The 12,185-nt window shown below is 46.1% G+C and overlaps 1 protein-coding gene across 1 annotated transcript in view; it reads right to left on the bottom strand.

Annotated features, from left to right (window-relative positions):
• Window positions 1-1,733: 1,733 nt before the first annotated feature.
• The window catches only part of LOC102777962 (uncharacterized), a 29,452-nt gene continuing 19,000 nt past the window's right edge, over window positions 1,734-12,185 (bottom strand). Inside the window, exons 25-43 of the mRNA XM_006801929.2 lie at window positions 11,932-12,069; window positions 11,720-11,843; window positions 11,242-11,413; window positions 10,633-10,845; window positions 10,036-10,180; window positions 9,688-9,894; window positions 8,780-8,884; window positions 8,550-8,702; window positions 8,189-8,437; window positions 7,796-8,008; window positions 7,501-7,713; window positions 6,914-7,075; window positions 6,593-6,721; window positions 6,213-6,301; window positions 5,781-5,904; window positions 5,444-5,652; window positions 5,243-5,351; window positions 4,986-5,158; window positions 1,734-2,333 (exon numbers count right to left, since the gene is read on the bottom strand). Coding sequence (XP_006801992.2) covers window positions 2,108-2,333; window positions 4,986-5,158; window positions 5,243-5,351; window positions 5,444-5,652; window positions 5,781-5,904; window positions 6,213-6,301; window positions 6,593-6,721; window positions 6,914-7,075; window positions 7,501-7,713; window positions 7,796-8,008; window positions 8,189-8,437; window positions 8,550-8,702; window positions 8,780-8,884; window positions 9,688-9,894; window positions 10,036-10,180; window positions 10,633-10,845; window positions 11,242-11,413; window positions 11,720-11,843; window positions 11,932-12,069 — 3,153 coding nt within the window. The 3' untranslated portion in view covers window positions 1,734-2,107. The remainder of the gene's footprint in view (window positions 2,334-4,985; window positions 5,159-5,242; window positions 5,352-5,443; window positions 5,653-5,780; window positions 5,905-6,212; window positions 6,302-6,592; window positions 6,722-6,913; window positions 7,076-7,500; window positions 7,714-7,795; window positions 8,009-8,188; window positions 8,438-8,549; window positions 8,703-8,779; window positions 8,885-9,687; window positions 9,895-10,035; window positions 10,181-10,632; window positions 10,846-11,241; window positions 11,414-11,719; window positions 11,844-11,931; window positions 12,070-12,185) is intronic.

The raw sequence follows: 12,185 nt of genomic DNA on the forward strand, positions 1-12,185 counted from the left end.
GGATTGTCCTTTTTCATTTTTATTTATCACAGGAAGTGGAAACAGAAAACATTTGTAAGAGTTTGGTTTCAGTTTGATATCATTTCTGTGGTTTACAGAGCACAGACTCCTGCTTCACCCGTCGCCAAGTGTGGGGGACTTTGAGCCTTGGCGTTCGTATCTGTGAGATTTAAAACCAAGTGTGTCAGGAATTAATGTGGACCCGGTTGGATACATACAGATTTTCTCTAAATATTCCTGAAACCCTCAAAGAAAGTCCAGAAAGGATCGCCTCAGTTTGTGCGCTGAAGAGTTGCATATGATCTCCCGAATCCTGGCAAAGCCTGAAGGTTGTTTAGACAAAACAAAAGATCTACAGGTAATATTTTTACAGGAAAATCACACTGATTACACAAACCGAGGCGAGCAAGGCCGACTTCTTATATAGGAGTTCTTTAGCTTAATAACACTCCACAAAACTTGCAGTCCGTGTAACAAAAGCTGAAACGTTCATCTAAAGTCTGCAGCCTAAATCCCTCCTGTGTGTTAAAGTGTGACAGCAGGACTGGAGCTGGCAGCTCTTCAGCTGTTGTCTGAACCTCGCTTCATTCAGTTTGACATTGTGAAGCCAGGATCCTCCCCACAGGTACACGGATGGTTTTAAAAACTGTGCTTTTATCCACCTGTTGTACAGTTTAGAACAGTTTACTGTAAATGAAAATGAAGATATTCCAAAACTGCTAGGTTTGGTTTTTGGGTTTGTGCAGTTTCACTGCATCTGATTGGCTGAGTAGACCTTTAATAAAGGGTGATGCTGCCATCTGTTGGTTAGGAGTGCTCCTAACAGAACTATTGAGCTAATTTATTCATCTTAAAGCTTCTTTGTTGGTCTAAAAACTGCTGCAGTGTTGCACTGTAGACACATCTGCTCATGTTTGTCTCCACGTTATGATTCTTAGACTGCACCTGAGGAGCTTTGCACGATTCCCATTTGTCCACCTTTCTTCTGATTGGCTGCCCATCAGCAGGTGTGTGGGGCTTGTGTGCCTGAGATGAGCAAACTGTGATAAAGTGTTTAGAGCAGCCTGAAGCCGGAGCTCTGGGCTCACAGGGACTCTTGTACATAATCACCTCATTATTAGAAATATGAGCGTAGACTGCTGGAACAGTGAGAAGATTTAAATGTTTTCCACCAGTTATTTATTAATAATTCTTCTCCAGCACGTCTAATGGAGCTGCTGTCAGGACAGATGAACAGGCTCAGATGCAAAGCTGCAGATATTTGTGGAGTTCATGTTGTTTGTTTTTAACTCCAGCATGTGGTGGGAGGTTATTTGGACAGAAGATGCCAATTAAATTTTACCAATTAAATTCATTTCTATATTTCTATAAACTAGAGCGGCATTGGATTCGAGGGACTAATGGAGCTGCAGCTTTGGGGCCCAAAATCTTAAAGACTGAAACAAACCCATTAAAATCAGCTTTAAGAGTTCTTGGGTGAATTTAAGAACCTTACTGTGGTGTTTTACATGTATTTGCAGGGATAAAATGGTTTTTAAAATAATAATTGGAGATATGTGCATATTTATGGAACAACAAAAGAAGGGAAATTCATCCACAAAGAATCATAAATTAATTAAATTGGTCTCAAATCTCACAGATTATTATGTATAAAATGTAAAAGCGTAGGCACAGAGGCTTTAAAATGCTCTCAGTAAAACAAATTCTCACACTGAGGAAGTGAAAGTGGAACATTTTGGAGAGTTTTTGCTCATAAAATAACATTTTACTGACTTTTAGTGTCAGAAATAATTAAAAGTAAATAAATAAATGATCAGACTAACAGGTTGGTAGAATTGTATGGATGAAGTATGAAATACTTGCACTAATATTTCTAATATCTGGGACATTAAATTGTAGCTTCAGGCTATTAAATGACTTTTTTTTCTTGTTTTGTTGGGGATAAATTTGGTCCGTCCACAGTTTGTCCCTCAGTGTGTTTGGAATAACTTAAAAACAAAACTATTTGCTTCAAACATAAATCCATATATTGATTAAATATCCAGCTCCTCCTGTGACTCTACGCTTGGTTGTTTCCTAAAACACTTCTTTATCTGCTCCCAGTCGTCTACTCGTTGGGGGAGCAGGTGTAGACCTCGGCACGGGGCTCCAGAGGTGGGGTGCGGGCGGGTGAGGGAGGCTCTTCCTCGTGCAGCTCCACCGAGTTCTCTTTGATGTTGCTCCTCCGATTGATGCTCCCTCCAAGCCCCAAACTCCTCATGCTGCCGCCACCACTGCTGCGAGGAGTGGAGCTGCTGTACAACATTTCCCCACCAGCACCGCTGCCGCCACGCCTGGGAACACCCGACACATCGGGAGGAAGAGGAGGGTCAGAAAGAGAGGAAAGACGGCAGAGGAAGAGGAAATGGCTTTCTGCAAAGCAAAGTAATTAAGAGGTAGGGCCTGAAATCCTGAAGCAGGAGTAAACTGGAGGCAGAGCAGTGAGGAAGATGAGGTTTAAAAAAAAAAAAAGCCCGCTGAGGAAGAGGAGAACATTCCCAGAAGGCTTTGAGTTTGCAGATCAGAGGCGCCTGAAGACGAGCGTGAAACAAGAGCAGCGAGACATGAAAGGAGGAAAAGGAAATTTAAAATCACAAGTGAGCTCGTCTTCGACGCTCAGCCGCTACACGAGAGCGTTCGATACATTCAACAACAAAACACTTTGATTTGTGGATACTGTCACTGAGGCTCATTTATGAGGGACGTGTCCTGTTAAAGCTGAGCTCTGATTGGTTACTGAGAGGGCGCCGATGCTTCCAGCCTGTCAGAGCGCAGGATTAACCAAAGATCCCCACCTCAACACCCGGAGGACACACATCTGTTTGGGGCATCCAGTGAAAAAACTAGTTGGCGTACCTGCTGTGGTGACTCGATCAGTGTTTTAAAGTTATTAACTTACCAAATCTAACCAACTAGTTTCCAGCATTTCATTTGGTCAAGTAACTTTTGGCATCTCCACCTAAACAGGAAGATTTTAATGACTACACCTCGACAGGTAGTTTTTCTGCTAGAGTAGCTAATGCCTCCAAATTTGTCTGTTACGGACTCCCAGGAGGTTAAACAAGTTCGTTTTGCTCCTCCACCTTTCTTCTGATTGGCTGTCTATCTTAAAGACGAGTTTAACCAGAAGGTAGGCGGGGCTTCTGTGCAGTGTGACTATATTAGCGAGATCCTCTCTGTGAGGACTAGGGCTGCCACAAATGATTATTTTGATAGTCGACTAGTCACCAATTATTTTTGCAATTAGTCAACTAATCAGATCATCATCCATTTGACGTAAAACTACAGCTTATTGCACCAGCAGCATCTGCTCTTATATAACTATCATTAGCTTACAGCTTTAAGTGTTTAAGGTATGTGCTAACTAAAAATAAAGACAAGATGATAGTTTATTAAATTTAAATGAAATTTGCAGATTTTTTCGGTTTAATAAACTCCTTGCTATCTAAAATATAACAGGACACCGGAGTAAATTCTCGAGCATCTCACACTTCTGATAATCAGCTGTCTGCTTGACGTTTATTCAGCTTTGTAAAAACTATAACTTTAATCTCAGCCAAACCGATTTACTCAGGAACAAATAAAATACTAAAAAAAGCCAAACAATAACATATTTAAGTTATTTAAGTGACTTATATATCATGTTTAACCTGAGTAGTGAAAGACGGCGGTGGGTTTGAAAACGATTTGCCGGGAGTCCGGTGTTCTCACGGCTCTAGTTAGCCTAGCCCCCGGCTAGCTATCGAGCTAGTGGGTAACAGACGTCTCCGAAAACGTCGGAGCGCTTTTAAAAATATGTGGCGTCTTGATAAACTGAGCAGATATTTGAGGTTTACACAGCTACATTCTCACCTGAAAATATGTTAAACGTTTATTTTGTGACCCAGAAAGAATAATAAGAGTAATATTAAAACTAACTAGCTGCCGCCATTGTTGGAAACTGGGCAGGGCCGCGCTATGAATTCTGGGATACGACTTCTTCTTCTTCTGGGTTTAACGGCAGCTGGCATCCTTGTACATGCAGTGCTGCCATCTTCTGTTTCAGTCCGTTATTACACTCTTAAATCCTACTACTTATTCCTGCGTCTTTTGTGATCTTACAAAGCTTCAAACGAAGCGTCGACTATTAAATCAGTCGTCGACGATTCTGATAGTCGACGTAATCATGACTAGTCGACTAATCGTGGCAGCCCTAGTGACAACATTCAGATTCAAGAGAGGACAAAACAGTAAATGAGGGATTACTGTTCATACACTGATCAGGCACAACGTTATGACCTCACACAGGTGAGAGGAGTAACACTGATTCTCTTCATGGCGCCAGCTGTTAGTGGGCGGGATATATCAGAGAGCAGGTGAACATTTTGTCCTTTTTACAGCTGCAGACCAGAACATGGAGCCCCAGCATCCGCGTGGATGTTACGCCTACTGCAGCATCGCTGCAGACCATGTACAGCCTTTCATGGAGGCGATACTCCCTGATGGCTGTGGTCTCCTTCAGCAGGCTAAAGCTGCAGAAATGGTTCAGGAATGGTTTGAGGTGTTGACCTGGCCATCGAATTCCCAGATCTCAATCCAATCGAGGGTTTGTGGGATGTGCTGGACAAAGACGTCTGCTCCATGAAGGCCCCGCCTCAGAGCTGACAGGACTGTGTTGTTGGTGCAGCTACCACAGCACAGCCTCGGGGCTGTTTTGGCAGGAAAAGGGGACCAACGCAATATCAAACAGGTGTTTATGATGTCACGCCTGATTGGTGTGTACTCATCGCACGATAAGAAAATGCGGCAATACTTACTATGCCCGCCCACTGTGGAACAGCAGATACGAGAGGAAACAATTTTCATTTATCTTGTTTCAAACTTCTAGAAAAAACTTCACATTGTTCTAGTTTTGCTTCGCGGTGGGTGTGACGTATTTATCGAACGTCTCTGTGCTCCTTCGTTACCTGAGTTTGCTCCTGAGCGAAGCCACCTCTCTGTTCAGGGCGTCGTTGGACTCTGTCGCCTCTTCCAGCTCCCTCTGCAGCTTCCTGCGGGCTGCCGCCACGCGCTGCGCCTCCTCCTCCGCTTCCTCCAGCTGATGCTTCAGCTGCTTCACCCGCACGTTGCTCTTCTCCACCTGCAGGGGGCAGACACGGTTTTATTTACAGTTTCTAAATGACCAAAACTCTAAACTGTCATTCATCCTTTGATCTCGCGTCACCTGATCTTTGTACTGCTGCGCCTGCTTCCTCTCGTCCTCCATCTGGATCGTTAAATCTTTCAGTTTCTTCTCTTTCTGCCGCAGATTCTTAGCGTTGGCCTGCCGCTCTCTGCACAAGAAAGTGGCACAAAATCATCTCCTCAGTGCTCGTCACACGTTGAGTTTGGGATCGACGCTCCTCTTCCCACCGTGCACCCTCACCTGCTCTCCACCTCCAGCTGCTCCTCGGCCTCTCGGAGTTTGGCCTCCAGAGCAGTGATGGTGGACTTGAGTTTGGAGCGGCCCTGGTCCTCCAGCTCCTGCAGCTTGGCCTTCAGCTCTCGGTTCTGCCTCTCCAGCTGCTGCCTGGATCCCTCCCTGCTCTGAGCAGAAGACCTCTCCGTGGCCAGCTCTGCTCCGAGCTGATCCACCTGTAGGAAAATCAGTTTCAGTGAGCCTCCAGTGACTGTTAGAGGAGCTGAACTTGAGCATCAGCTTCATCGGTCAGGCCTGAAGCTGCTGTAACGAAATGAGAGATTAGAGACGATCGTGAACCTACCAGCTGCTGGCTCTTCCTCAGCCGGTCGTTGAGGCCCTCCATGTTGGCCTGCTCCTCCTCCAGCTCCTCCTCCAACTGGCTGATCTTCGTCTCCAGACGACGTTTTTCATCGGACAGCAGTGACCTGAGCGAGGACATTCAAGTCAGAGTTTGATTTCACCATCAGAAGACTAGAGATATAAATTAAAACAGGATCAGTGTACTTCCCGATTCCTGATTAATTCATTTACATTCAGAAATGTTTTCATTTAATCTTAAAATCTGAGTGACAGCCAGCTGGGACGACCTTTAGTGGATATTAATGATCCCGAGATGACAAATGGTTGGTTTTTCCCGTCCCAAAGTAAAGACTAAAATTCCAGGAAGTGAAGTTGAAGCTTGATGAGACTCATGCTCCTCGTTTTAAATGCATCAATAATATAAGACACCTACTTTCCAGATGAGTTACTGGCCAGTTCCTCGGACAGCTCGTCTCTCTCCGTCTCCGCCTGCTTACGAGCTCTCTCAGCAGCTGCCAACGCCTGGAAGATGGAGACAGTGTAAGAAACGATTTCCACAGGACAACCAGTGTAAAGCTGCTGAAGCCTGAAACCTTTATCGTTCCAGAAAGTGCTAAAAAACACTTGGAAGGTGTGATTAATCTCCTAACGATAATGAGTATCAGCGTTTGGCTGAACTTGCTGTATAAAATCACCACATTTCTTCTGACTGCTCCTCCTCACGTGGCCATATTGGGTCGATCCACCTCTCTGTGATTTCATACAAACTAAAGACTAAAAATTCAACGTTTAGAGCAGCTCCGACGGCCTTACCTCATTCAGATGCATGACGTCAGCCTCCATGGCCTTGGACTTGCGCTCAGACTCTCTGGCTGAGGCAAGGACCTCCTTCTGGGCTGCACGGGAGTCCTCCAGCTCCCTCTGGAGATCTTTCATCTGGCCCTGTGAGGAGACCGAGGAGGCTCATGTGGGGTTTTGAACTGGTTTCTAAATACTTCAGCTCTTGTGAAAATACTTCAAACGTGGTTATGTTTAGGACTTTTTAATTATTCCTTTAGCTGATGATTCGATATCCAACTTGGCTTCAGAAACGCCGAGTTCAGAGAAATAAGAAGTCCATAAAAGTTTGCTGACCTGGATTTTGCGGAGCTGTTTGAGCGCCTCGTCACGCCCCCTGCTGCTGGCCTCCAGCTGATCCTCCATGTCCTTCAGCTCCCCCTCCAGCTTCTTCTTCCCGGCTGAAGCCTGACTTCGCTGCTTCCTCTCCTCCTCCAGCTCTGACTCCAGCTCTCGGACCTGACGGACGCCGAGAGGAAAACATTAGCTGTCTGAAAACTCGCGCTGGGGCTTTTTTCCCGACACGTGCTTAGAAATGTTCTCAGTAAGTGCACTGGCCGGTTTTGTTCTTACTGTTACATCAATGATAGCGAATCAGAATCTTTCTAAACCTCTACCTGCAGTCTCCATCCCACCAGGTCTATTTCTCCAGATAAGGAAACAGATTAACTTCACAGTATTCGGGAGAGAGAAGTCTGCACCACTAAAGCAAAAAGCAGGAAGACCTCAAAGTGGAGAAACATCATCGAGTTTAAGGAGGAAGCCAGTTCAGAGAATTCAAACTTCTTCTCCTTCTCAACTCTTAAAGGACCTAAATTATGACGAGGTGCGAGTGTTTACAAAATGAGATGAAGTAAAAACCAGCGGTGGCGAGGTTTCCCGACCTGTTTCAGGAGCTGCTTCCTCTTCTCCTCTCCCAGCTCGTCGCGGGCCTGCAGCTCCCTCTCGTGCTGAGCTTTCAGAGCCTGACTGTTGACCTCCAGACGCAGCTTGGCGTCCTCGGCCACCTGCAGCTCGTCCTCCAGCTCCTCCATCTGCGTCCTCATCTCCTCCACGATGGCCTCCAGGCCGCGCTTCGCCTTCTCCAGGTCATGCACCTGAAATATAACCAGAAACACTTCATCGGAAATACTGACCACGGATAGTAGGAGTTGCTCGTGTTCAGGTTCAGTGTTTTACATTCTTTCCCACGTCGTCCTTGGAGCTGATGAGATCTTCCATCTCGGCTCGGAGCGCCTTCACAGTCTTCTCCGCCTCCTCCAGAGCCTCGTGGCTTTCTTCCAGCCCTCGGGTAAGAGCCAGCACCTTTGTCTCCTTGTCCCGCACCTCCGCCTCCGCTCGATCCCGCTCCTCCGCATACTTACAGGACACCGTGCGCTCCTCGGCCAGCATCTGATGGACATGGAGGACATTAGAGATCATTGCAGGCTCAAAAAAGCACAGAGAGAAGCTTTTGTGGAACATCTGGTTCCTGGGACAAACTCTCTCTAAAAGCCCGTCTTTAATACGTGTGGAAACAAAACTGGAATCAGTGGGTAGGTAACTGAAGCAGCCATTGTGGAGCTGCCAGACCTGATCGAACTTCTTCTGCTTCTTCTCCAGGTTGGAGACGAGCTGCCGCTGGCTGTCCAGGTCCATGAGGACGTCCTCCAGCTCCTGCTGCAGCCGGCTCCGGCTCTTCTCCAGCTTGTCGTAAGCGGAGGCCTTCTCCTCGTACTCTGTGTTGGTCGCCTCCAGCTCACGCTGCAGACGCTTCTTCCCTTCCTCCAGCAGCTCCGCCGTCCCCAACATCTCGTCCAGCTTCTTCTTGTAGTCGGACAGCTGAGAAAAGTCAGAAGAATGAGAACTTCAGTGTGAGAGAGGATGAACTTAAACGGAAAAATCCCAGTTAGCCTTTGAAACGATTACTTCAGAGACCCGGAGCAGAGCTGACCTGCATGTTGAGGCTGGACACCTGCCTCTCCACGGCCCGTTTGACCTCCGTCTCCTCCTCCAGCTGCTCCATGAGGCCGTTCCTGTCGTCCTCCATCTGACGCAGACGCCCAGACAGGTTCAGCTTCTGACGCGTCTCCTCTGACAGCAGCTCCTGAAACAGGAAGGAGGACGCTGTTTAGAAACCGGGCTTCATGCATCGCAGCATTTAGCAGTCACGGCGCTCCTCACCTGTGCGTCGTGCAGCTGAGAGGACAGGCTGGAGACGTCTTTACCCAGCTTGATGTTCTTTCCCTCGGCCTCGTTCAGCAGACCCGTCACGCCGTCCAGCTCCGACTAACAGAGAAGAAGAGACGAGAACTGTAAACACAACGGCTAAAGTCAAGCGCAGATTGTCTCTTTAAATCTGAGCGTGACTTTTCATGAAGATCCATTTGTTCTCTTTAAGTAGAAGAAGCAGAAAGCTTACAGCTACTGCTGCCAACCTCTTTATCTCTGATTGGAGTTTAGGTCTTGTTGAGCACAAACACAGCCTGGATATTTAAAACTGTTCACATACTGTCCTCCTGATGAGCCTTTATCCTTTATCTCCTTTAAACCCAGAGACTTGTTGGTAACTCGGATTCTAATTTATTTCTACCTCAAAATATTCTTTGACTTCTAAATATGTTTGTTTACAATGCTTCATCTTTGCTTTAATAACCAGTTTATAAATCAATATTTGTTGATTTGTGCATTTTAGACGTACTAGTTTCTCATTTATCTATAATTAGGATCTAAAACATTTCTAATTAGCTACTTAATCACATTTAAAGAGGAACTATTATGATTCAGGCACTTTTATTTCAGATTGCCACTGATTTCCTTATATGGTCATAAGAAACACCCACAGTCACTCCTCATAGGAGGCGGAGCTTCCCATTTATTGACTGCGTTTGTGTAAGTAAAGCAAACTGGTAGCTAATCAGAGGACAGTGGCCTTTAAAGGAAGGTGACGAGCTTGTTTCAGAGGACTTGTGCTCTCCGTCATTCAAAGCTCAGAATTAAAATATGAAGATGGAAAAGAGTAGAAAAAAGCCAACTTGTAATTATAAATAGCCTACTGATATCTGACTCCTGTCATTGTTTGTATGGCTCACCGTCATCTTTGAGACTCGCTCTGACAGCTCGTTCTTCTGCCGCTCGCTCTCATTGAAGCGGGAATTTAGATCATTCAACTGACCCTCCAACTTCTTCTTTTTGTGCTCAACGTCCTGTTTGGCGCTGGTGAGGGAACGCAGGTCAGCACTCAGGTCTGCTGACTCCTTCTCCAGACCTTGCTTGGCTTTCTCAAGACCAGCTCTTACCTGGACAGAAGGAACAGATGCTGAATGAGTGCAAATATCCACCTGTCTCACTGCTCTTATAAGGACGTACCAGTGTGCCTAATATTAAACAATATATCTGCACGTCGGATGAATGAAAGTGTCTGATTTTGGTGAACTGACCCGCTTGGCCTGCTCCAGGTGATCATTCAGCTCCTCCACAGCCTGACTGTGTTTCTGTCTCAGGTCCTGGATTTGGGCCTCATGGCTCCGCCCCTCTTCCTCCATGGCTTTCTTCAACATGGCCACTTCCTGCTCACGTTTCGCCCTGCCAACCATAAACACAAAACATCCGGTAAGATGGTGCAGAGGCCTGATTAAAACAACTTACAAAGCTGCTCTTCTATGCAGATGATACTCTTATTTACTGCAACGTTTCCCATTAACTGTTATGGATGTTTAACCAATACCTGTGCAGAAACACCTGCTCTGAAGCTCGTTCTTATATAACTGGAAAAAAATTTAAGCATTTTTTAGACGCTGGACCAATTTCTTTTCTCATCTTTTGGGTCTCTTTCTGTGGATTATCTCATTCCAGGGATGAAGAGTTGCTGTATATACATTTTCGCAGACACAGATTAGGGCTAGTCTCATGCTAAAAGTAAAATTAAATGAAAAACATTCAATTTGTGATTCATTAATTTTGAATATGAATAACGGAAAAATGAGCTTGCTTATCAAATTATGTGGTTCATTTCGACGTATATGGACGATACAGACCGTAATTCCTGCTGGGCAGCAGTCGTGTCCAGACTGTCCTCCAGCTCGGTACGCAGAGCATTAAGCTCCTCCCCGAGGTCCCGTCGTGCTGCCTCAGCCTTCCCTCTCGCCGCCCTTTCAGCCTCTAAGTCTTCCTGCAGCTCTGAGAGCAAAGCCTCCAACTCCCGAATGCGTTTCACCGCCGCCCCACGCTGACTGCTCTCCTCCTCCAGGCTGTGGACAAAATTGTTGGAAAGGAAATCATGAAGGTTGGAGAAATGTTACAGTTTTTCTATGGTTTCATTCACACTGTTCAAATAGGAGAGAATTTAAACAACTCTGTATCTACATCTCTTGGGCATGGTGTGCCACAGGGATCATTTTTGAGACCCATTTGATTTCCTTTATGTGCTTAGCCACATAATTCATGATGTTTATGCTAATAAAACACAAGCACTTCCCCTTTAGGTCATCTGACCTGGTACGATTAAGTTCTCCGAACAGCTACATTCATAAAGTTCAAAACTGGATGCACTGGTTCCCTCCTGGATCATATCGAGCCATGTTTGATGGCCTCGCTTCAAGCTTCGACCTGTCAGTATCATAATGCATCGTCATGTTAGTCCTCACCGCTCCTGTGTGGCCTGCAGCTCCTCCTCCTTGGCGGCGAGCTGGGCCCGCAGCTCAGCTAACTGCGCCTGCAGGTCGGCGTGCTGCTCGTGCAGTTCAGCAAGCTCCGCCTCCACCTTCCTCTTCGCCTTTTCCACATCTTGGCGACTCTTCTCTTCCTTCTTCAGACGCACTGGACACAAAAAAACCAAATTTCTTTAGATGTTACAGACACGAGTTACTCCATGCTAAAGCAGCAGAATGAAAACTTGATATTCGGGTGTGTCATTATTTTAATCTTGAGACATTTGCTCTCTATACTAACTGTAAGGTCAGTTATCACTCCTGAAATAACTCCTTTAACTCCAACTTCACAAGCTTTAAACATTTCCTCGGTCCAACATGTGATTGCTGCATCGTCTGCACCGTGCTGTAAACTGAACATGCACCACAGATCTGTATTCAGCTCATGAGCCGAACAAACAAAGTGCTGACTGACCTTCGAGGTCAGAGATCATGGACTCGTGCTTGGCCTTGAGTTTGGTCAGATTCTTAGACTTCTCCTCCTCCTCGGCCAGGTTGGAGCTCATGTCAGCCATCCTCTCCTCCAGCAGCTTTCGCTCCTAAAAACAGACGCATGTGAGCGCGTGCAGTGCAGCATTCACGCTGAATGAAGCGCTCTCTCAGAGCAGAGCGTGAAGCTCTTCATACCTTCTGCAGCTTGTTGTTCTGGTCCTCCATCAGCAGAATGTCCTCCTCCAGCTTCTTCACCTTTCCCTCCACACCTGCTTTCTCCAGCTGCAGCTTCTGCTTGGCGTCTTCTTCCTGTGCTATGTGGGCCTCCATCAGCTGCAGGAGAAGACGACGCAAAGTTAACGGACAGAAAATATAAGGATGCAGCAGGAGGACAAGCTTTCAGTGTATCAGAGTTATTATTCATCATTGAGTAAGTTTATACCTGTAAT

The sequence above is a fragment of the Neolamprologus brichardi genome, chromosome 4, assembly GCF_056152115.1.
Source record: "Neolamprologus brichardi isolate AB-2024 chromosome 4, ASM5615211v1, whole genome shotgun sequence".
Taxonomy (NCBI): Eukaryota; Metazoa; Chordata; class Actinopteri; order Cichliformes; family Cichlidae; genus Neolamprologus; species Neolamprologus brichardi.